We start from the raw sequence: 24218 nt of genomic DNA on the forward strand, positions 1-24218 counted from the left end.
GGAGAAACTCTTTTAACATAAATCTATAATAGTGATCCTAATTTTGATATAGTGACACTAATTAATATTTTTGTTAAACTTAGGTCTACAATAATGTGTCAGCCAATGTTACATTAAATATCGTGACTCTAATTTATAATGGCATTTATCATATTAGTTAATATATTAAAACTTTCATTATAACAAGCAATCCCTAGGTTATAATCTTGATAAACAAATTATGTTTATCAAATGACATTTTCGTAAATAAGTTGCATTGAAATTTGTGTTTTTTGTTTAAAAAATACGAAATATATTTTTACTGTTTGAGGGCCTGAAAATAGTATAGTGCACTCGGGTGCACCATGCGCCCGGAAAGAACATTAGACATATTTTAAAGAACATGGGAAAAAAAAAAGAACAAGTCTTTGAAAAAGAACATACCTGAGTTTGACAAAAGAACATGTTTGTGTTTGACAAGAATATGACATTACAAAGAACATAAAGTGTTTACTGAAAAAGAACATTATATTTGACAAAAAAGAACATGTTCGTGTTTGACAAAGATATAGGTGATCATTAGGCGGACCGGGCCAAGGTTAAAAAATCAGCTCACTTCTCGAGTCGGGCCAAGTTTTGGGCTGAAGTTTTTGTGCCCAAAATGGTCCGGTCGTGCGGGCTTTTCGTGTTGAGTTCGTATAAAAAAAATCAACTAAAATGCATAATAACGCAATCCCAAACCCGCCCAAAAATTTAAATTTACGGGCCGGGTCCGACCGAATTTGGGGGTGAAATTTTTTTGCCCAAAACCCGTCTAAAATCAAGTCAGGTCGGTCTAACTTTGATCACCTCTAACCAAATAACATAAAGTCTTTACAAAAAGAACATGATAATACAGTAAAGAACATGTTCTTTTTTCTAGTTACTCGGGTGATTGATTTTTTTTTTTTAATGTACATACATTAAAGATCATATTGTATAATATAAAGAACATATAGTTTAAACTCAAAGAACATATTAATCAAATTAAAAGAACATATTATGCTCACGTTCTTTATAAATATCTATAATGTTCTTTTTTTCGCCCACGTTCTTTTAAATATACCTAATGTTCGCATGGTGCACCCGGATGCACCAACCATACATTATTGAGGGCCACTATAACAAGTTGGACAGATTTTTGGAGTTAACAATGTTAACTCATTGTTTGTTACTATTCATCTTCTTCCTTCCACCTTTTCTCAAATCTTCAACCGGCAGCACCACTATAACTACCATCTGGTCCACCACCATCACATCAACCAACATCCGAAACCCATTAACCACCACCATTTGTCCACGTTTCACCGATCAAATCCATAAAAGCCTTCCTCTTCGTCTTCTTCGTCTCGTCGTTCTCCACTTCATTCTTTCCGTAGTCCTCCTCTTCTTCATCAACAATGGCCGCTTCGCGGCGAAACAAAAAGACACCCTACTAGAAAAGAGTGTAAATTAGATGCACATAAACCCCTTAAATAAATAAATAAAATAAGACCATATTAATACAAATGTATTATCAAGCGCTTTTAAAATAACCGATCCGAATACTTTGATATAGTAGTTGGAAAAGAATGATAACTATTTATTAATATCACGTCAAGAATATTATTAGTAATTCGATCAAATGATTCATTTAAATTTAACCCCACTAGTGTCACTATGTATTGGATTACTAGTCTACTACTAAGAAAATTCTAAGTCAACTGTATACCAACTATTCATGAATCAGCCTTGACTAATCCAAAATTTGGTTCAATTAGTCGCTTTCCCTGTGTTCACATCTCCAAAAATAAATAAATAAATATATATATGAAATAAATATAAAACAAAATTAAAACCCTTTTTTTTCTAGAGAAAATAAATTCGTAGTCTACAATTAATCTAGAAGGTGTGTTTGACCCGTCTTCTTAAGTCAAGTAAACGGAATAAATAAAACCTTATTATACGTTTTAAATAGTAATCCAAGAAGCTAAGCTATGTGATCAACCCAATTATCAAGGAGAAACTCTTTTAATTTACCATAAATCTATAATAGTGACCCTAATTTTGATATAGTGACACTAATTAATATTTTTGTTAAACTTAGGTCTACAATAATGTGCTAGCCAATGTTACATTAAATATGAGAGAGTGAGGGATAGCTCAAGTGGTTAGAGCTTTCCTCCCGGTTCCAGGAGATCTTGAGATCGATTCTCACCTCGCCCCTGTGGCTCTCTAAACACCAAAATAAAAACATTAAATATTGCGACGCTAATTTATAATGGCATTTATCATATTGGCCAATATATTAAAACTTTCATTATAACAAGCCCTAGGCTATAACCTTGATAAAAAAAATTGTTTATCAAATGACATTTTCATAAATAAGTTTCATTGAATTGTGTTTTTGATTAAAAAATATATTTTTCCTGTTTGTGGGCCACAATAACAAGTTGGACAGATTTTTTGGAGTTAACTATGTTAACTCACTGTTTGTCATTATTCATCTTCTTCCTCCCACCTTTTTCTGAAATCTTCAACCGGCAGCACCACCATAGCCAGCATCTAGTCCACCACCATCACATCGACCAACATTCGAAACCCATCATAACCACCACCATCTGTCCGCGTTTCGCCGATCAAACCCACAAAAGTCTTCCTCTTAATTCGTCTGCTTCGTCCCGTCGTCTTACACTTCTTCCCGTAGTCCTCCTCTTCTTCATCAACAATGGCCACTTCCCGGCGAAACAAAAAGACACCCTACTATAAAAAGTGTAAATTAGGGGCATATCAAACCCTTAGGGAAAGCCTTTCATTTACGATAGCATTTTTAACTGCCATAGGTGGTGGTGCTGTGGAGAAAGAAGTGGTTTATGGGTTTGGGACTTTGGGTTTCAAATTTCCACCATTGAAATTGAAAATTGAAGGAGGAGAGAGAAAACAACAAAAAGTTGAAAGAGGAAAGAGAAAAAAAAATATACCAAAAGCTTGAAGGATAAGAGAGAAAATAACAGTTTATTAACCAAAAGTTTAATATAATATACATATACACTCCTTGATAAACAATTTTTGTTTATCAAAGTTATAAACTTGTATTTTCTCCATTATAACTAAATAAATAAAAACTCTTATGAACTTTCTTATAACACAATGACTTTCATATTAACATAAAATCTTTTTTTTTCAACATAGTTATGTTATATTATTATATTAATATAACAACCTAAATTCAAGTAGCAGCATTTAATGAAATTTCTACGAACGTCATCCTTAAAATTACTATCATTATACTAATTTGTTACGTTTGATTTTATTTATATTATGTCAAAATTAATTATAAATGTTTTTTTCTAACTCTAAATGTCTTTATTTTTATTTTTTTATAATTAATTTATGAATTATTTGTTAATTTCGTTAATATTAAAACTGAAATTTGTGAATTGGTTAGGAAAATTATACAAAAATAGAAAATTATTTCAAAAGAAATTAATGAATTTTATAAATTAAATAAATGATTTATAATTAATTTTGAAACAAAAATAAATAAATCAAAAGCAATTTGACATCAGTTTTGGTTTTCAGTTTTATGTTTTTTTGAAAACCAAAAACCAAAAACAGGAAACAAGAAAAAGGTGTTTCCACTTTTCTGTTGTCAGTTTTCAAAATTATCATAATTTTAATAAGTTTATATAATTTTTGATTCATTATGGGACTCATATTATATACTTTTAGAAAACAAAAAAACATAAAACCACAGTAATGCCAAACGAACCCTAAAATATTAGTGTAATGGTAGTCATTTATTTTAATGATGAATACCATAGAATCATAACATTTAAACATAGAGATTTTTAGAGAGATTATAGGAAAGTAAATCATCAATTCAATTCTATAAAATAGGATTCAACTGAAGGAAACAAATAATAATTAAAATGATAATGATTATCAAAATTATTTAAGGAAATACAACTCTACAAGGTAATGTACAACAAGCTCATGATATGCTATATTTGACTATGTGATTGTTGTGATTGAGGATCATCATAGTGACGATAATTCTATTGTTCTTAATTTCTTTTTTAATTAATGTAAAAATATCTCCTAGTTTGATTAAAAGCACACCTATAAATGTGATACTTAGCATTCCAACAACTAACAAGAAGTTAAGTTGTTATTATGGACCCAAATCTTGTGATAAATTGCTCTAATAATAGTAAAGTATTGTGCTTGTTACTTGTCATCCCAACAACAACAAAAAATAAAAGATCATTCATAGATTTTATCAAACCCCTCTTTCTTCTTTCTGATTTAGGAGAAAATAAATAATTAAACGAGTTCTTTTGAATCAAAAACTAAAGAAAGAGGGGGAAAGCAAATAAATACCATCACCAAAATAATTGTTCATTATTTTTTTTTTTTATTTTTTTTTTGGTTTGTTTTTGTTTTTCCGCCTAAGCTCCAAATTTATGGTCATAGTATTCATGATTGTAAATTTGTGACATGCAATATTATATTCATTTTAATGGTCCTGGTGATAAGCCTCATCAAGCTAGCAAGATGTTGCAGTACAAATGTGAATTGTCCTATCCATTAAAGGACAATTAAAATAAAGTGTTTTGTATCTCCTAAACAATTAACAAGAAGTTAAGTTGTTATTATGGACCCAAATCTTGTGATAAATGGCTCTAGTGTGATATATCATCATAAAGAAGTTGTTGAGATATACTGTCAAAGAAATGTTGGAAGTAATGCCTTCTCAATATTTCATGGCAATCACAATAAGGAGTTCTCCTTCTCCAATGTACTCTTAGAAATGTCTATGGTTCTTCTTATTAGCCATATTTTGCGCGTTCTATTAAAACCTCTAAAACAGCCTAAAGTCATCTGTGATATTCTAGTAAGTTTATGTTTTATCTTATTTTTTAAAATTTAAAGAGGTAAGTCTTTTTTATTTAAGGTTGTAACAAATGTATACATAAAAGAGATTTATTTTTTTTTTTTATTTTTTTTTTTTAATTTTTTTTTTTTTGTGAAACGTGGAAGAGATTTAATTGGTGCTTCATATATTCTTAAATGGAAATGCAAATCAAACGTTAAAAAAAGGACTTTTGTGAAAAACTACCTTATACAAGTCATTTTTTGTGAAAAACTACCTTATTAAAAAAATGTTGTAAGAAACTACCTTTTAAAGAATAGATGTTGTAAGAAACTACCTTATAAAACAATTAATATTGTAATAAGCTACTTTTTGCCGAATTATATGCATTGAAAAAAAGACGTTTAATGACCCATTTTCAATCATTTTTTTTTTCCTTTTTCCACCCAATTTCTCCATAGCCCCCTTATATAACCCCTAATTCCTCTTCCCTTTCATTGTTAAATTAAGCACATGGTAGCAACTTACAACATTTAGTTTTCATAAGGTAGTTTCTTACAACAATTTTTTTATAAGGTAGTTTTTCATAAAAATTTATAGATATAAGGTAGTTTTTCACAAAAAGTCCTTAAAAAATAAATTATGGTAAAAAATTATGCACATAAACATTGAGCAAATGAAAAATTAATAATTGATTTAAATTTATATAATTCATGCACATAAACTCTTTCTTAATTTGGCCGTCTTTTCAAATATGTACATCAATATATTATTCACAAATATATACATCATATCAATATATTCTTCTCAAATATATACATCAATCAGATTACTTAATATGCATATTATTTTAAATACTAAGTTTAAAAATTCATTCAAAATATTATTGTTCATTAAAGATATAATTGGTCAAAGTTTATATTATTAATTATTGTTATTTGACATTTGAATGTTATTTGAAAAAAAAAATGGTGATGAACTTTGTGTTGGTGTATGTAGGCGGGCATAATTGTTGGACCTTCAGTGCTAGGTCGGAGCAAAACCTTTGCAGATAATGTTATTCCAAAGGGCTCAAACTTTGTAATAGAAAATATAGGACTTCTTGGATTTGTGTTTTTCTTATTTATGACGGGGGTGAAAATGGACCTTTCTGTGGTTGGCAAGGCCGGAAAGAAGCAATGGGTGATTTCAAATGGAGCGATGATTATTGCTCATTTAATCATGTTTATGTTTGATGTTTGCGTCAAACCCTACATCGACGATTCAGTGGTACGAAAATACTCTTCTATCGGAGCTATTTCTTCATCTATTATAATCACAACATTCCCGAGTATTTATAGCATTCTAAAAGACATGCAAATTTTAAGATCGGAAGTTGGGCGTATGGCACTTACAATGGTGATCATAAGCGATTTTATTGGGTTGGTTGATATTTTTGCATTTGAAGCGATGAAGCAAGGAGAATTTAGAGTCATTAACGCGTTATATTACATTTTGTCAACATCGTTGCTTTGTGCCTTGACATTTAATGGAATACCAATAGTAATGCGATGGATTAAAAAGAAAACTATAAATGGTAATCCGGTGGATCAAGAATATATAATTTCTACTTTGTTAGGAGTTTTTGTATATGCATTTATCTCTGATTTTTTTGGGGCTACAATTGGGGTTGCCACTTTTTGGCTTGGGTTAGCCATCCCCGACCGCCCGCCTGTAGGGGCAACCATCATTCAACAAACTGAGGTCATTGTGAATCACATTCTTATGCCCTTTGCGTATGCAACTATAGGGCTTAAAACGGATGTGTTTGCAATGACTGAGTATTGGTCTACCACAATTCCTGTGCTATCGTTGGCGGTTATGTCCATAGTTACAAAGGTTGTTTCAGTGGTTATAATGGCAAGATTTGTGGATATGTCATATAGAGACTCTCTAACTTTGAGTTTAATACTCGGTCTTAGAGGTCAAACCGAATTTCTTCTTTTCCATCACTGGTTCACCTTAAAGGTATGATTCTATAAATTTTGACTACTTTAGTTGTTACTTAGGTATGAATCTTTCTTACGTGCTTTATGGATTTAATTTTATGTGCAGATAGTGAAAACGCCGTCTTTTTCATTACTGGTAATTTTAACAATTACATCAACAAGCATATCAAGTTTTATAATTAATTGCCTTTATGATCCAACAAAGCCATACATGACCAACAAGAAAAGAACCATACAACACACACCACAAGAGTCTAAACTTCGAATCTTAGCCTGCATTTACGACCAAGAAAGCATGACCAACATATTTAGCCTCTTGGACTTCACCAACCCAACAACAAGTAACCCATTTAAGATTTTTGCTATCTATTTCATCGAACTCTTTGGGCGAGCCGCCCCAATGTTCATCGACCACGTGAAGCAACGAAATGAGTATTGGGACCATAACAATGTGGCTGTCCATAATGCAATCAAGCTCTACGAAAAGGACCGTAAGAATTGCATTGATATGAACTTATTTACTTGTGTCACCCCGAATCGAACAATGTACCATGACATCTGTGAGAGGGCCTTGATGAACAAGACTGTTTTTATCATTTTACCCTTCCACAAGAAATATATTGAAGCTGGAAATGATTTATTAACTGAAATACTTAGGCCTGGGGTACAACATACTAATGCTTATACTTTTTCTGATGCACCATGTTCCGTGGGAATTTTAGCATGCAAGAAGGCTAAAGCGTGGGATATACATTCGACTCGAATTAACAACCAAAACACGCCGCGCCAATTTGTCATGCTGTTCCTTGGTGGATCGGATGCTCGTGAGGCCCTCATGTTGGCTAGCCGCATGGTGGAACATCCCGATGTGTCGTTAATTGTGATTCGATTCTTGGCAAATGAACAGGCAGGAGATATATTACCGGAAAGGAAGATGGATGATGGAGTGGTAACTTGGTTTTGGGTTAAAAATGAGATGAATGAAAAAGTAGTTTACAAGGAAGTTGTTGTGAGTAATGGTTTTGAAACAGTTTCGGCTATACGATCTTTGAATGCTAGTGTTTCGAAGATAGATCTCTGGATTGTAGGGAGGAAAAATGGAATTAATTCAACTTTCTTGAATGGGTTATCAGATTGGAGTGAAAATCCAGAATTAGGATTAATTGGTGATTTTTTAGTATCGGCTAGTTTTGATGCCTTAGGATGTGTATTAGTTGTGCAACAACAAGTGTTAAGAGAACAACATGCTGTTCCTTGGGCTTGTTACTAGTTTAGAAATTGTTTTTTATGATGTTTCTTTATAAATACATTATATTTGGATGAAACCAAAAACATCTACTTTCATCATTGTTTATTTTTATATAAGAAGTCGAGAGGCAATCAACAAGTATTGAAATATACGCACTAATCAGCTCCTATTACATTAGAGATAGCGTGCAGCAGGTCCATCCCCAACCCATGCTCGAGTGGAATACTCGATAGGGAAGAGATGAGCCATCACATATATTTACATGTGTCACTTCGCCTATTTAAAAACATGAACATAACAATTGAACAAAAGCTAGTTTCTATATAAAGAATAAATATCCCTAAGAATAAGGGTTTGTTCACTTCAGCTTAATTTCACTTCAGCTACTAAGTTCCTTCTCTTATAAAATATTCATTCATTTCTATTCAGTTCATTTAAGTTCAATTCAGCTCCAATCAGATCAGTTCAGTTTAGCTTCAATCAGTTCAATAAATGTAAACAAACCATAATACCTCGGTACCACTACAAAAAAAAAACACGCTATTTTTGTTGAATAGCTTCTGATGGCCTAGTAAAACCGTCATAAAGTACATAGTTTCCGATAGTTTTAAAAGTTGTCGGAATTTTCAGACAATTTTTCAAAGGGATTATTATTGAAAGAAGATCAATCCCTATTAGCAGTGGGATTGTTTTGGAATAATCGAAAGACAAGATTGTTTTTTTTTTTTTTATTACTTAGGCCACACCATGATTTAACAAAAATAATAATAATAATAATAATAATAATAATAATAATAATAATAATAAATACGTGTAAACTGTAATGTCACATGCTTCACAAACTTGCAAAGATATGTTTTTTTACTCATGTACATTTATTCTTTTGGTGTAAATTAACGTTGTACACTCTAAACTTATTACCCGTATCATGTGTATATATATAGATAGTAATTGGACCAAATTGATGGATTTTGAACGTGAGCACATAACTATGATGCCACCTTTTCTAAAAAAATAAGATGACACTCTGTATGATCTTATCAATCTATCTTCTCTTCATAATTCCTAAATCAACTTCCCTTCCATTATATTTGTATAACTTTTGCCCAAACACCACCTTCGCTCCCAACACCAATTATGCAACTAACCTCAACACCCTCCTCCACTCTCTCGCCTCCAACGTCGCCACCGACCCCACCGGCTTCTACACAACATCAGCCGGCAAAGGCACAACCGATGTGGTCTACGGCCTCTTTCTCTGCGGCGGTGACCAAAACGTCACCGCGTGCAGAGACTGCGTGAAAACCGCAACAACCACCGACTTACAACATACATACTGCCCCAACTCAAGGGTAGCAACAATATGGTATGACGAGTGTATGGTAAGGTACTCCAACGTGTCTATTTTTGGTAAACTTTCGATTGTACCTAAGGTGAGCATGATGAACTCCGAAAGAATAAACGGAAACAAACCCGGTTCGGAGATTTTATGAAAAAAAACAATGGATGAAACAGCGGTTGAGACCGCTAATAATCGGTCAGGGATTAAGTTCACTGCGAAAGCGGTGAATTTCACTAGGTCAATTGCATTGTATGCGTTAGAACAGTGTACACCGGATTTGACTCCCAATGAATGCAGTCAATGCTTGACACGTGCGATTACGCAACTCTCGGTCATGCAAGGTTCAAGGGTGTTACAACCTAGTTGTAACGTTCGGTACGAAATCTATCCATTTTACAATGGTGCAGTTAATTACTCGGCTTCTTCGGTTCATAATAACTCGGCGCCGCCATTTGCTGAGACTGGTGAGTGGTGAGTTAATTTATGTCATTTTTTTCACAGAATAATTTTTAATTATGTTGCATTTTGAGTAATTTATACTTCCTATCATTAATTGGTCACAAAGTCTTATATGTGGTTGGCCACACGGTAAGGTCATCCATATACGGATTATTTCATTAGTATAATAGGGGTTACTTGGTCAACGTTAAAGAGGTTATTTCGTCAGTGCTATAAGAGTAGTTACTCGGTTAGTGTTACAGGATTACTAGGTCAGTGTTATAGCGATTACTTTATTCTTTTATAAGTGGTCAAATAGTATGGTCAGCCACATACAAAACGGGTAGTTAATTGGCTAGTGTCGTTACGAGTAAGTGGAATTACAACATTTTAATTCTTCACCTCCTTAGCTTCTCCGGTTTCCATGCTCAACAACTTCCCAAAATACAATTTTTCCAATAACACCGCTTAGCATCTTCTTTAAATACCCAATTTCAAACACTTTAAATTTGGTAAATTAATATCATGGCAATCATTAAGGTAATTAACAAATTAGATCGGTGCAAAAATAATTCATCTATCACTAAATTACTCCCATCTTTTTTTTATTTGTTGTTTCTGATGTATTATACGGCGTTAATGACTTGATATTTGACATCTTTCCCTTTAGTGCGTGGCCGATTGTACAAAGGTAGCACTACTGTACTTTTTTTTTTTTTTTTTATCATGAAAAGTTACTATTGTGTTATGAGATTTAAGATTTACTTGCATTATTTAAATAATATAAGTTATTTTATCTTTATTGTGTATAAAAAATATATTTATGTGTAAAGGCTTTTATCTTACATTATGTTTAGAGCACATAAACATCAGGAACGAGATTGGTTATTGCTGAGCATTTTCAAAAATATAAGCGTGAAAATTAATTTGGAGTATAAAAAATTAAAAATAGTGTAAAAAAATTTTCTATATTACATTGGCCGTCTTTTAAATCTTTGTTTTCACATCAACATTCCCTCGGTCGTTCTAATCCTTCTTGTTTTTTTCGTTTAAATCTTATTGTGGTAAAATACAAAAAATATTAAATAAATAAAAAAAATCGGAGTCATATTTTTAATTTTTATTTCAACAGTGGGATAGTCAATTTGACAAATCTTCTTCAAGCGGTTATTGTGGTGTTCTCGTACGAAATTGTTTAATAATTTGGGCCTTTGCTGAATTAGAGGGGTCAAGGTTTGTTGGACTAGCGCGCAACAGCAATTAATTTGTTATGTGTTGTTGGCAGTTAGTATGGTATATGGTCAACACATTGTTTCTTTGTGCAACCTTATCTTTGGTCAAAATATGGATACTAAGTAACATCAATGACAAGCTAATTGTCAAACTAGCTTGACATGTCACGTAAGTTTTTAAATTAATCATCTTTCTAACTAGTTTGGGCCCTAAAGATTAGCTATTAGCTTACTATTTAAATTATTAATTATTTGATTGTTTTCATCTTAATTACTAATTTACTTTTAGTATTTTTTTTTTGGCAAATTTTTCAAGCAGATTAGCTTAGCAAGGCTTATTTGTTTGGCCAAGCTAATTGCATATTCTAGCTAGTAGCTATAAACTATATAAAATTACAAGCAAATCCCTAATTACAAACATTGGGAAAGAAAAAGAAAAACTAAAAAAAAAAATATCCGCCTTAAATATTTCCCAAATATCTATTCTAATTGACACAAATAAAAATGTGATGTTCTTAAGGATATGAAGAGCATATTTGATTGGAAGAAGAAATATGAGCTACAAGAAACACTAAGTTTAATAAATATTTTAATTGTTAACCGTTAATTATCTACATACATCATTTTTATACTGTAAAAGTCAGATGAAGAGCAACGTTGACTGGATGATGCCAAATAAAAGTCCATGATGGGCCCCACTTCGTTGATCCCAAGTCGCAAAGCAAACATTACGGAGAATATACTTTATGTTAATCATTTTTATACGCGGACCAACAATAACACAAATATATCTTCGTGTCATCGTACTGCTTGTCGCCGTATCGTATAGGTTAGTAAACTAACTAAGCTGAATTGAATTGAAGTGAAATGATTGGAACTTAACTGAATATGGATGAAATGAATATTTTATGAAAGAAGAAAATTAGGAGCTGAACTGAAATAAACTGATTGGAGTTGAAGTGAACTGAACTGAAATTAAGCTGAAGTGAACAGGACCTACCTCCGTTTTATAATTTTGCAACGATTAGAACTTTTTTCTCTCTCTATTTTATGTCAAATCGTTGCAAATAATATGAATCGAAGGTAGTATATAATATTCCCTTTAATACTTATTTTATACAAAAATATTTGATACCAACTAAAACTTAAATTATTCGATATTGATCCAAAAATGTGCTTAGTTGGTTTCTCTCCGTCCCTAAATTACATTCCTGTTTTCCTCTATTATGTGAGGAATAAATGCTAGAAATAGAAATGTAATTTAGGGACGGAGGGAGTACTAAATTACTGATTTTAAAATTAAAGCAACCAATTGGCCATTGCCACGTATTTGTTATGTGTATATATACCGTCTCACATTAATTTATTTCAAGGTATATATAAATTAGCACTTCTCATGGAAACGTGTAAGACATTACTCTTATCCTAACATTGAAGGAGTTTCATAATTTTGCTACATACAAGTGTATAATTTAACACTAGAAGTACACTATGTATGTATGCAAATTTCAAACACTAAAACTTTTGGTTAAATTAATTCTTCGATAATTCTAATAGTGGAATTAAATTTGATGCAGGAAAAAAGAAGAAATCATCAAACAAGATGATGATAATTATTGTTGCAATATTAGTTGCAATACCATTGAAAGTAATTGCAATAACCTACTGTTTTCTGAAAAAGAGATCTAAGAATTATCATCATTCCGTACCCATCGAATGTAGTAAGATGATAATACAAGTTTTATGTTTGAGTTCATCATCCATTAATACATATTCTACACTACTTAATTTTGTAATTATTGTATTTCATGGTTTTTTAAGGTGGAGATTTTACAATAGCTGATTCCTTACAGTATAATCTGGGTACACTTCAAAGCAGTTTAAAGCAGTTTCAACCGGTGTCTTTAATCTGCAGAATTTAAAGCAACCTGTCAGTAAAACAATTCCAAAGTGACACAATTTGAGCAAATAACTACAACAGTTTTATGTACATTATACCAGCCAAAGAAGTCTGAACATAACTCTTCGAACTTTGCTCTCGTGAGGGGTGTTTTGGGCCATCTTGTGTTGCAGTATTGAAAGGCAAGCTGTCAAAACACACCATTGACAATTTTAGTACTCGTAAAATCCAAAATGATGTCTGAAGGCACAAACAATTTTTTTTTTATTTTTTTTTTGAGGAATTATACACATATACATGGTTAATGCTAATATGAGTTAACGACAAAAGCTCAACCTTTGCCTTCTCAGCTGAAGAGCTTGTTTGTCATTCCGAAGATCAATATCCTCATTCTTCTTGAAAGTTTCTGCTAGCCAATCTACCATTCTGTGTAGTAGCAATTACAAACAACTATATCATTTCACTGCATAAAATTAAAGAACCGATTCAAGCTAACACAGAATTAGGCACGCCGATTCCTTGTTTCCTACCTTATCGGAGTCATCACCACCCAAATGAGTTTGTCTCCTGATGTAGATAACACCTTGAAAACTTTTTCTCCAACCTCAAGAACTGCAAAAGGCAGAAAGAGTTTCGTTGCAATGTAAGAAATCTGATGTAATGCATCAAAATGTAAACTATTGCAGAAGGCATACATGGAATTTCTCACAATTGGAGTTTTTCTTTATGAAGAACTCACCCGAAACATTAAAATTACCACCAAGATCGAAAACCAAAATCGTCTCGTTATTCTTCTTCTCATAATCTTACTCACAAATTTTGAAAATAATATATTTTAAAACATTTTTAACGGTCAATTATAATTATTATTAATTCCGATAAGAACAAATGACATCAGAAAAGACAGTTCTCAATGCAAAGAATACAATTGAAATTGATCTTAAGCTTCTAAATTTTCATTAATTGCAATTCATTAAGGTCCAAAACACCAATGCATATGAAAGCCAAAACAAAACAAAATTATGACACAACCCATAACAGAATCCCAAAATCATCATTACAATTTCACAGCCTTAATATTAGTCCATATTCTGTGATTAAATGCCACACAAAACAAAATTATACGACACTGTCCAATACAATCTTCCAAATCTATCATATTTTAAACTTGTAAATCCTCACTCAAAGGACCTACTGAAGTTTAGTTTCTGTAAGAATTCACACACACTCAATCTATCACCATACTATTAAAAAGAAAGTCAATTTAAAGAACCTCAAGTTTCAAGCTCAAAATAAAAATAACACAATCAAATGATCAAACTCATTATCCCACCAAGATAAATGCAACACAAAAGAACCTCAAGTTTCAACCTAAAGTTTCTCTGAATGACACAAAGGTTAAATCCATTTCACTTTAAAATGTGATGTGTCCTACTTTTCACAGTATTTTCAGTGACTAAGATGCACACAACCTTACCCTATTCACTATCCAGCCATATCTTTTATTTTGGATTAATAGTTGGACAAGGAACAGAAACCCACTGGTACAATAGCAGAAACAAGGCAGTCATCATTTACAAATGCAGATGAACTATGCAAAAAAGCACTGTGGAATGAAAGAAAGCAGATGATACTTGATCAATTATGAATATGACTAACCAATAACACTCAATAAAAACAAGACCTCAGGAGATTTATCGTCATATTCAAGAACTTTGGACCTGATGTTTGTGACTTTATTGACTCAAGATTGTAAGCAGTTAAATAGACACCTTCAAATGAGTCAAATCAATATTGTAAGCAATGAAAGTTGACCATGAAAATGTTTACATTGGACCATATCACTTCTTAAATTACAGCCAAAGAACATAAAATAATGACAACATATAATAATTGCAATAATAAGCAAAATTTCATCAGCAAAAAATTGTAGGCTATAATAAGGTACTACTTTAAGGGTTTAATAAACACTCATTCCAACCTTAGATACACCCACATCATTTCCCCATATATTGTCAGCCTCAAACTCTCTTTGCTTCCCTTGCAAATCTTTTTGTACTTCCTTTGCAAATTGTTTGATTTCTTGCTCCCTACAACTTGTTAGAAATTAGAGATTGATTAACACAAATAATCCAAATAAAAAATTAACAACAATAATGCTATTAAAAGGCTTAGATCAAACATCAAATCAAAGTTTATAAAAAAAACACATGAAAGAAATAGGAGAGAAATTCAGATGATGAGATCTCAATTAGTAGTCGGTTACCAGCCTATCTCAAGCCTAGCTACTCGCCCACTCCCAAGTCCCCAACCCTACTGTTGATAAGTATATTAGGTGACTCGTACTTCGTAGCTTTGTCCGCCCGATCGGGCGGACATTGCCCGGTCTGACCGGGCGGAAGAAGAAGAGGTGCCTGGCAAATTCGTTGAAGAAGCTGCTCTCGCGCCCGACCGGGCGAGCCTTCGCCCGACCGGGCGAGCCTTCGCCCGATCGGGCAGACCTTGCCCGGTCTGACCGGGCGGTGGGGGTTGGATACGTTGAAGCATTCGTATGGAGTTTTCTTCTCGCGCCCGATCGGGCAGACCTTGCCCGGTCTGACCGGGCGGAGAAGGAAAAATGCGGAGACGCGGATTTTACGATTTAAAGTTATCTTTTATGTTATCTTTTTGCCCAAGTATCTTTTATTTTAGGGATTAATATAAAACCTCCCTAATATCAGTATTAGGGTGAAGAGAGACAGAGTGAGAGCCGTTCTTGAGAAATACAAGAATCATCTTTGTAATCTTTGCAGTTTATAGTGAAATCATTCGATCTCGGTGCCCGTGGACGTAGCTATCACATCGATAGTGAACCACGTAAATTCTTGGTGTTGTTCTTATTGTTTGCATTGAATTTCTTTATTGTTTTCTTGTTTGTTTTCGACCTTTGCTTCCGCTGTCGCACAACAATTGGTATCAAGAGCTCAGGTTCAATCCTTGGAGAGTTTCTTGAAGATAACAATGGCAGGAGATTCAACAATAAGAATTGAGAAGTTTACCGGGAAAAATAGTTTCGGGCTATGGCAAATTAAGATGAAGGCTCTGTTAAAACAACAGCAGATATGGCGTCCGTTGGCTCCAAAGAGTACTACTTCGGAGTCAGGAGACGGACCGACTGACTCGCAGTTAGAAGTTATGGAAGAGAAGGCACACTCTACCATATTACTTAGTCTTGATGATCAAATCATCACGGAGGTTGCTGATCAGGAAACGACGGCTGGATTGTGGCTGAAGCTGGAGTCATTGTATATGACTAAGTCGTTGACCAACAAATTATTACTGAAACAGCGGTTGTTTAGCCTCCGGATGCAGTCAGGTACTTCCTTACGGGAACATCTAGAAAAACTTAACTCTATTTTGCTTGATTTACGTAATTTAGATGTTAAAATTGATGATGAGGATGCTGCGTTGATTTTACTTGTATCTCTACCGTCTAGCTTTGAGAATTTTGTAGAGTCTTTTGTTGTTGGTAAGGATTCTATAACCTTAGAAGAAGTGAAGGCAGCACTTCATACTAGGGAACTCAGAATGAAAGCTACGAGTGATAATGGGGATAATGGTAGTGGGTTGTTTGTTAAGTCCGGAAAGTCTAAAAAGAATAAGGGGTTTAACAAGGGGAACAATGCTGGGTCGGGTGCTGGAAACGGCAAGGATGGATCTAGTAAAACTACTACTAAAACATGTTATTACTGTAAAGAACCGGGTCACTTTAGGAATAATTGTCCGGTGAGGAAAAACAAGTCCCAGGCTGCTGTAGTTGAAGAGAAACCGAATGAGAGCTATAATTCAGAGGAAGATTTAGCATTAGTCAGTTCTGCTAGGTCTGATGATTTATCTGATAACTGGGTTCTAGATTCAGGGTGTTCGTTCCATATGTGTCCACGTCGAGATTGGTTTGATACATATGAACCTCGCAATGGGGGCATGGTTATAGTCGGTAACAATGCTCCATGTAAGGTCACAGGTATTGGTTCCATGAGGTTGAGGACTGTTGATGGGCGGAGGTTAACTTTGACTAATGTACGGCATGTTCCTGCTTTAGGAAAGAATCTGATTTCATTGGGTACCCTGGATGACTTGGGGTACAATGGTGTGTTTTCAGATGGGGAGTTGTGTATTTTCAGAGGTTCGGAGTTGGTACTTAAGGGTATCAAAAGGAACACCCTCTATGTTTTTGAGGGTGTTACACTGCCTAGTTCTGCGGTTTGCGCATCTGTATCTCACCAGGAGATGACTAAGATTTGGCACATGAGGCTTGGTCATATGGGGGAGAAGGGGATGCAGCTATTGTCCAAGAGGGGTCTTCTATCCGGGGTCAAGGTTGCCAACCTTGAATTTTGTGAGCATTGTGTGTTTGGTAAGAAACACAGGTCAAAGTTCAGCAAGGGTGCTCACATTACTGATGCAGTGCTCGATTACATCCATTCAGATTGCTGGGGTCCATCTAGAGTTGAAGGTATGGGAGGTTACCACTATTTTGTGTCATTTGTTGATGACAAGTCCCGATACACATGGCTTAGGTTGCTTAAGTCAAAGGATGAGGCCTTCAAAGTTTTCAAGCAATGGAAAGCTTTGGTGGAAAATCGACAAGGAAGGAAGATCAAGAAGCTACGAACGGACAATGGGCTAGAGTTTTGCAAAGACGAGTTTAATCAGTTCTGTGCAGATGAGGGTATAGGTCGGCATCATACTGTCAGGAAGACACCACAGCAGAACGGTGTAGCAGAACGGGTTAATCAGACACTGCTAGAGAGAGTCCGATGCATGCTCTCTAATGCAGGGCTTGGGAGGAGGTACTGGAGTGAAGCTGTGTTAACAGCTTGTTATGTCATTAATAGGGGTCCTCATTCTGGAATTGATTCCAAAATTCCGTTTGAGATCTGGAGTGGTAAGTTGCCTAATTTTTCGAATTTGAAGATTTTTGGTTGTGTTGCTTATTATCATGTTATTGAGGGTAAGCTGGATCCACGAGCCAAGAAGGGGTGTTTTGTTGGGTACGGGATGGTGTGAAGGGGTTTAGAATTTTTTCACCTTCGGAGGGTCGGGTCATTCTTAGTAGGGATGTTACTTTCGATGAAAACACCATGTATTCAATTAAAAATGCAGAGATTTCAGATTTGAGAAGGGAAGGAGACAATTTATTACAGACAGATGGGGTACTTGAGGTACATCAGTCTACCATTGCTGATTTACCTCGGGTACAATATATTGATGATGATGCTGATGTTCCAGTGCCGGGTACTCCTGAACCTGAGATTACTCCTACTCATTCTAACTCTGGGGATGAGGTGGAGCAATCTAATCAGGGGTCATCTAGTCAACCTGACACCATTCTTGAGATGCCTAAACGAGTTATCAAGAAGCCTGTTAGATTGATTGAAGAGATGGAGGGAAGAAATTGCTGTGTTGATGCGATGACAGGTTATGCATTGAGTGTAGCTGATGATGTAGAGTCATTTGAACCTGCCACATATAAACAAGCAATTAGTTGTAGTGAGTCTGCGCAATGGCTTGCCGCAATGGTTGAAGAGATGCAGTCCCTTTACAAGAACAGAGTGTGGGAACTGGTAAAGGTACCGGAAGGGAGGAAGCTTGTGGGTTGTAAATGGATTTACAAGAAGAAAGAAGGGTTGTCGGAAACTGAGCAAATACGTTTTAAGGCTAGGCTAGTTGCTAAGGGGTTCAGTCAGGTAGAAGGGGTTGATTTTGTTGAGATATTCTCACCTGTGGTTCGACATACTTCTATCCGTGTGTTATTGTCAATTGTAGCACATTTTGATCTTGAGCTGGAGCAGTTGGATGTTAAAACGGCTTTCCTTCATGGCGATTTGGAGGAGGAGATTCTGATGAAGCAGCCCGAAGGATTCGAAGTTCCTGGAAAGGAACACTATGCCTGCAGATTGCTAAAGTCATTGTATGGACTTAAGCAATCCCCCCGACAGTGGTACAAAAGGTTTGATTCTTTTATGGTTTCACAAGGTTTTGACAGGAATTCATATGATTGCTGTGTGTATCATAGTAAGCTGGATAATGGTTCCATGATTTATCTTTTGTTATATGTTGATGACATGTTGGTTGCCACAAAGAATAAATCTGATATTGCTAGATTAAAGGAGATGCTTAACTCGGAGTTTGACATGAAAGACTTGGGTGCAGCTAGGAAGATTTTGGGTATGGAGATCTACAGGGATCGGGCTAGAGGTAAGCTTTTCTTGACTCAGAAAAGCTACATTGAAAAGATTTTGTCTCGTTTTGGGATGGAAAAATCGAAGCCTATAAGTACGCCAACTACTGTTAGTTGTAAGTTGTCTTTGTCTATGTCACCTCAATCAGAGGAGGAGTTGTCTTATATGTCTAGAGTTCCATATGCAAACGCGGTTGGTTGTTTGATGTATGCTATGGTCTGTACTAGGCCGGATATTGCGCATGCTGTTAGTGTTGTAAGCAGGTTTATGGCTCGACCTGGGAGGGAACACTGGCAAGGGGTGAAAAGGATTTTTCGCTACCTGAGAGGGACAGCTGATATTGGTCTTGTGTACGGGAATGGTAAGGAATGCTTGGTCACTGGGTACAGTGATTCTGATTATGCAGCTGATGTGGATACCAGGAGGTCTGTGACTGGTTATGTGTTCACTTTGGGTGGTTCTGTGGTTAGTTGGAAGTCTACATTGCAGTCATCAGTTACGTTGTCAACTACTGAAGCTGAGTATATGGCTCTAACTTCTGCAGCTAAGGAGTCTATTTGGCTCAAAGGCCTAGTAGGTGAACTGGGTATTGCACAGGATTTTGCTACAGTGTATTGTGATAGTCTAAGTGCGATTTGCTTAGCTAAAGATCAAGTACACCATGATCGGACGAAGCACATTGATGTCAGGTATCATTTCTTGCGTACTGACAAGAGGATTAAGGTGAAGAAGATTGGGACTGCTGACAACCCGGCTGATTTCTTCACTAAGCCTGTTCCGTTTAGCAAGTTTAAACATTGCTTAGACTTGCTAAATATTGATTACTACGTGATGTAGTAGGCCCTGAGGGGCGAAGTTGGGGAGCTCCTGGTGTAGGTGTGTTGGCCTTAAGGTGGAGCTTGCCCGGGGCTTGTGATGCAGGTGGAGCATTATGAGTTGTTATACTTGGAGACGAGTATGTGATGGGTCTTGGTTGAAGACTTATCGGGATGTATGGCTTATGCATGAGTCCTGCATCGGGTTTGGCTTGAGATGTTTTTTCACTATGTCTTGATGGGGTCGTTTGCTGACTACGAGTTCTCGTCAAGGTGGAGATTGTTGATAAGTATATTAGGTGACTCGTACTTCGTAGCTTTGTCCGCCCGATCGGGCGGACATTGCCCGGTCTGACCGGGCGGAAGAAGAAGAGGTGCCTGGCAAATTCGTTGAAGAAGCTGCTCTCGCGCCCGACCGGGCGAGCCTTCGCCCGACCGGGCGAGCCTTCGCCCGATCGGGCAGACCTTGCCCGGTCTGACCGGGCGGTGGGGGTTGGATACGTTGAAGCATTCGTATGGAGTTTTCTTCTCGCGCCCGATCGGGCAGACCTTGCCCGGTCTGACCGGGCGGAGAAGGAAAAATGCGGAGACGCGGATTTTACGATTTAAAGTTATCTTTTATGTTATCTTTTTGCCCAAGTATCTTTTATTTTAGGGATTAATATAAAACCTCCCTAATATCAGTATTAGGGTGAAGAGAGACAGAGTGAGAGCCGTTCTTGAGAAATACAAGAATCATCTTTGTAATCTTTGCAGTTTATAGTGAAATCATTCGATCTCGGTGCCCGTGGACGTAGCTATCACATCGATAGTGAACCACGTAAATTCTTGGTGTTGTTCTTATTGTTTGCATTGAATTTCTTTATTGTTTTCTTGTTTGTTTTCGACCTTTGCTTCCGCTGTCGCACAACACCTACTCTAGTACTCTTCTCCACGACCCTAACCACTGCCCCACCCCTCTCTCCATCCCCACCACCATTGCACCACTCCAGTCCCAATCCCACCACCAGAATCGCCCTCTTCCCTTCCCGACCACAGCTGCCAACCTGCCACCCTACCAGGCCAAAACTCCCACACCCCACTAATCAGTCCCTATTCCACCCCACCCTTCTACAGCCCTGATTCCACCAATTCCCAACCATCGCAACCAACCCTCACCACCAAATACTCCCACACACCCCCACCAACGAGCCAGAATCCCCCACCTCACCCAACCACAACTCCCTTCTTCCTCATGAATAGCAGCCACCTGCAATCCTGGCACCCTGCTGCTGCTCCATCTCCTTGCACCAACAATAACAACCCCACATCACCAATTCCTCAATTGTATTCTGGGCATTGTAGTCTTCCTCAATTCACATAATCCCACAATCACCAATAATATGATGCATTGTAGTCTGGGCATAGAAATCCCTCCCAAATACATACAAACTAACATAAGATTAATGTTATAAAACACTTTGATGCATATACCCAAGCAACAACACCCTATGCTTTTGGAAAAAAAAATTCAGTCTTTGCTACATTAAGCAATTAGTTCCTGCTTCAAAATGTGATTAAAAAAAGGATGATTAAGCTAACAATTCTTCATCAACCCCAAATATTATTTCCATTAGACATAGCATGGGAAACTGGGGAGGAGGAGGATAGACAATATAATTGAGAGGAAGATTGGCGTCATCTCAGGTCCAATTTTACACACTGAGAAATACTCGAAGATTGGCGTCATATTTTAACTTGGAGTTTTGACACACTCCCGGTTAAGTATTGAATTGAGAAATGAGAATTTTGTGAAATGAGAATCAGATCTGTTTGAATACTTGGTGCAATTTTCATGGCGTTTGAAGCTTTTTTGTGAAATACCATTTTTATTACTTTAGGAAATTTAACGAATTCGGAAAACCAAAGTTACATATACACAATTGATTAGACTTGATGGATGCTCTTCAACTTAGTAGTGACCATTTAATATTTATACTATAAATGGTCAGAATCAACATATTAAACAATACTTAATATTAATTTACACTAAATCTCTTCACCACGTCAAATTAAATCAGAATAATGTTTACAGATTTTTAGTAAGTTCCATTTTCAAGTCCACAAAAAGAATAAAAATCAAGACCACTTCAAAGATCTCAATTTGATTGCAATAAACTCCCAGTCCAAATTCTAGGGTATAGCTTGAACACTTTACTTGCATCAATTAATAGAGCATGTAAACAAGAGTAATGCATCAATTAACCAGGAGACTCAAGTTTCAATTGTCACAGGGGACTCAGTCCAGTTTTTCGGCCAAGCTAACCTGCAGCAATCGGTTACCTATTTATTTATTTTTTATATTTTCTATTCCAACTTTACCAACAAAGTACTCAAGTTCACACAGTACATGAATAATACTCTGTAGCAAAACCAGCAATTAAGCAGAACAATCACAAAATGAAAACAGAAAATCTGTACATATCTTCAACTTCCCGAAAAATGCCATATAATTTCAAGAGGTGAAAGTGAAACTTATGACTACTCACATGAATATATTTGCCAAAATACAAATTAGAGAGCAATCTAACCTGGGAAGAAAAGTGTTAATTAAGGAGGTAACAAGAGAAAGTTGTTTTGCCACAAATGAATAGAACAGGAGGCAGCATTCTGGTAAAACTTTTTGCTATGGTGTCTACAGCGTATAAGAGGGACATAGCAGCAGATAAGCCCGACCTTTGACATAGTGAAGAACAACAATCTTTGTTGACATGGCACGTGCAAATTTGAAATCACAAAGCTAAAAAAATAGAAGTAAGAATAAGCTTTTTATACTGAATAAATTTAACCTTAATAACGCATAAATTTAAAATTACACATTTGTATAAGAGAGGTGAAGACAATAATGTAACAAAAACTGCAGCTAGAAAGGTGCAAGCCAGATTGCCAATTCACGAGTCATTATGCTCTTCAAAAGATGATCCCAGATTGCAAGAATTGATGTTGGTCTTATTAGTTACAAGTACCCTGTAATGCTAACATAAATATCTAGATAATCAAACATCAACATAAATATCAAGATAATCAAACATCACAGCGCACTTGAGCTATAAGAGAGTAATTTCATAGCACCGAGATGTCTTTGAGATTCTATGGCATCACAAGGCAAATGCATAAGCTGGACAATTGATGTGCCCTGTGCACACTTGCCACACTGTTGTAAATATATTTTTATGCCAAGAAGCTTAGAGTCACTTATTAATAAAGATCAAAAGTAGACAAGATTACTGCTAGAATAAACTCCTACATCCTTTATTTTTCTTATAGTTGTAGTATTCAATAATAAAGAGCTTAATTTTAAGAAATGATACCATTGTGGCCACTATTCAAATGTACGGATTAACAAGCTCAACTTAATTATAAAAAACCTTTGAAGATTTCCTATATTTTCATCATTATATCACTAAATTTGCACCAAAGTTGACAAAATAAGAAGCCAAGGGGTAGACCAAGACAAACCTGAGCTGCCTTTCATAAAATTTGGATTCCTTTTTCGAAGGCTAAAAGCAACCACCAAATTAAATTACCTGAACTCATCACTGACACCATATGCAAAGGTTATGTCTAGAAACTCTTCTAATATAGCTGTTGTGCTTGTACATGAATTCATAAGCATCAAAGGTTTTCATCATTGTGCTTCTAAAATTTAGGAATATCAGAGAACCAAACACATTAAGTTGCAAGATTCATTTACATCATCTCAACTGTGAACCAAACAACCAGCTAGATTCACCGTTCACTAATTAAATTGAGATACATAAACTTAATCGTTAGCAAGAAGAAAAAATCATATCATTCTTCCCATTGATCAAATTCCAATACTTGCAAAAAAACCAATATACATACTCTTATCCTTCATCTTTCATACTATATCAACTTCCCAAATCATTACATATTAACAATAACTCTATAATCATTCGAAATATTACAAACCTTTTTGTTCTGCAATTAAAACAAATGAATTGATCCTACTAAATACTAATTTCACCCAACTATCAAATTCAATATAGCATCTTTGCAGCTACCAAAAAAAAGTGTACATCGATCACAATCCAATGCTAATACGTTTGGACTATGACGTCTTGAATACATACATTGAAATATCTGGCTGGTAAGTA

At 35.4% G+C, this 24218-nt stretch overlaps 1 protein-coding gene and 1 long non-coding RNA gene across 2 annotated transcripts; one reads left to right on the forward strand and one right to left on the reverse strand.

Moving 5' to 3' along the window:
• Nucleotides 1-6013: 6013 nt before the first annotated feature.
• LOC110731176 (cation/H(+) antiporter 25-like) lies at nucleotides 6014-8131 on the forward strand. The gene is made up of 2 exons (XM_021911006.1): nucleotides 6014-6880; nucleotides 6968-8131. The coding sequence occupies exons 1-2, from the start codon at nucleotides 6014-6016 to the stop codon at nucleotides 8129-8131; spliced, it is 2031 nt and encodes a 676-aa protein (XP_021766698.1).
• Nucleotides 8132-12679: 4548 nt separating this feature from the next.
• Nucleotides 12680-24110, reverse strand: LOC110731410. The gene is made up of 6 exons (XR_002513301.1): nucleotides 22632-24110; nucleotides 15004-15112; nucleotides 13553-13634; nucleotides 13359-13448; nucleotides 13121-13209; nucleotides 12680-13031 (listed from the first exon to the last, which is right to left on the reverse strand). It is a non-coding gene; the product is annotated as an uncharacterized LOC110731410 (long non-coding RNA).
• Between the last annotated feature and the right edge of the window lie 108 nt (nucleotides 24111-24218).

This window comes from Chenopodium quinoa, unplaced genomic scaffold (genome assembly GCF_001683475.1).
Source record: "Chenopodium quinoa cultivar QQ74 unplaced genomic scaffold, ASM168347v1, whole genome shotgun sequence".
In the NCBI taxonomy this organism is placed as follows: Eukaryota; Viridiplantae; Streptophyta; class Magnoliopsida; order Caryophyllales; family Amaranthaceae; genus Chenopodium; species Chenopodium quinoa.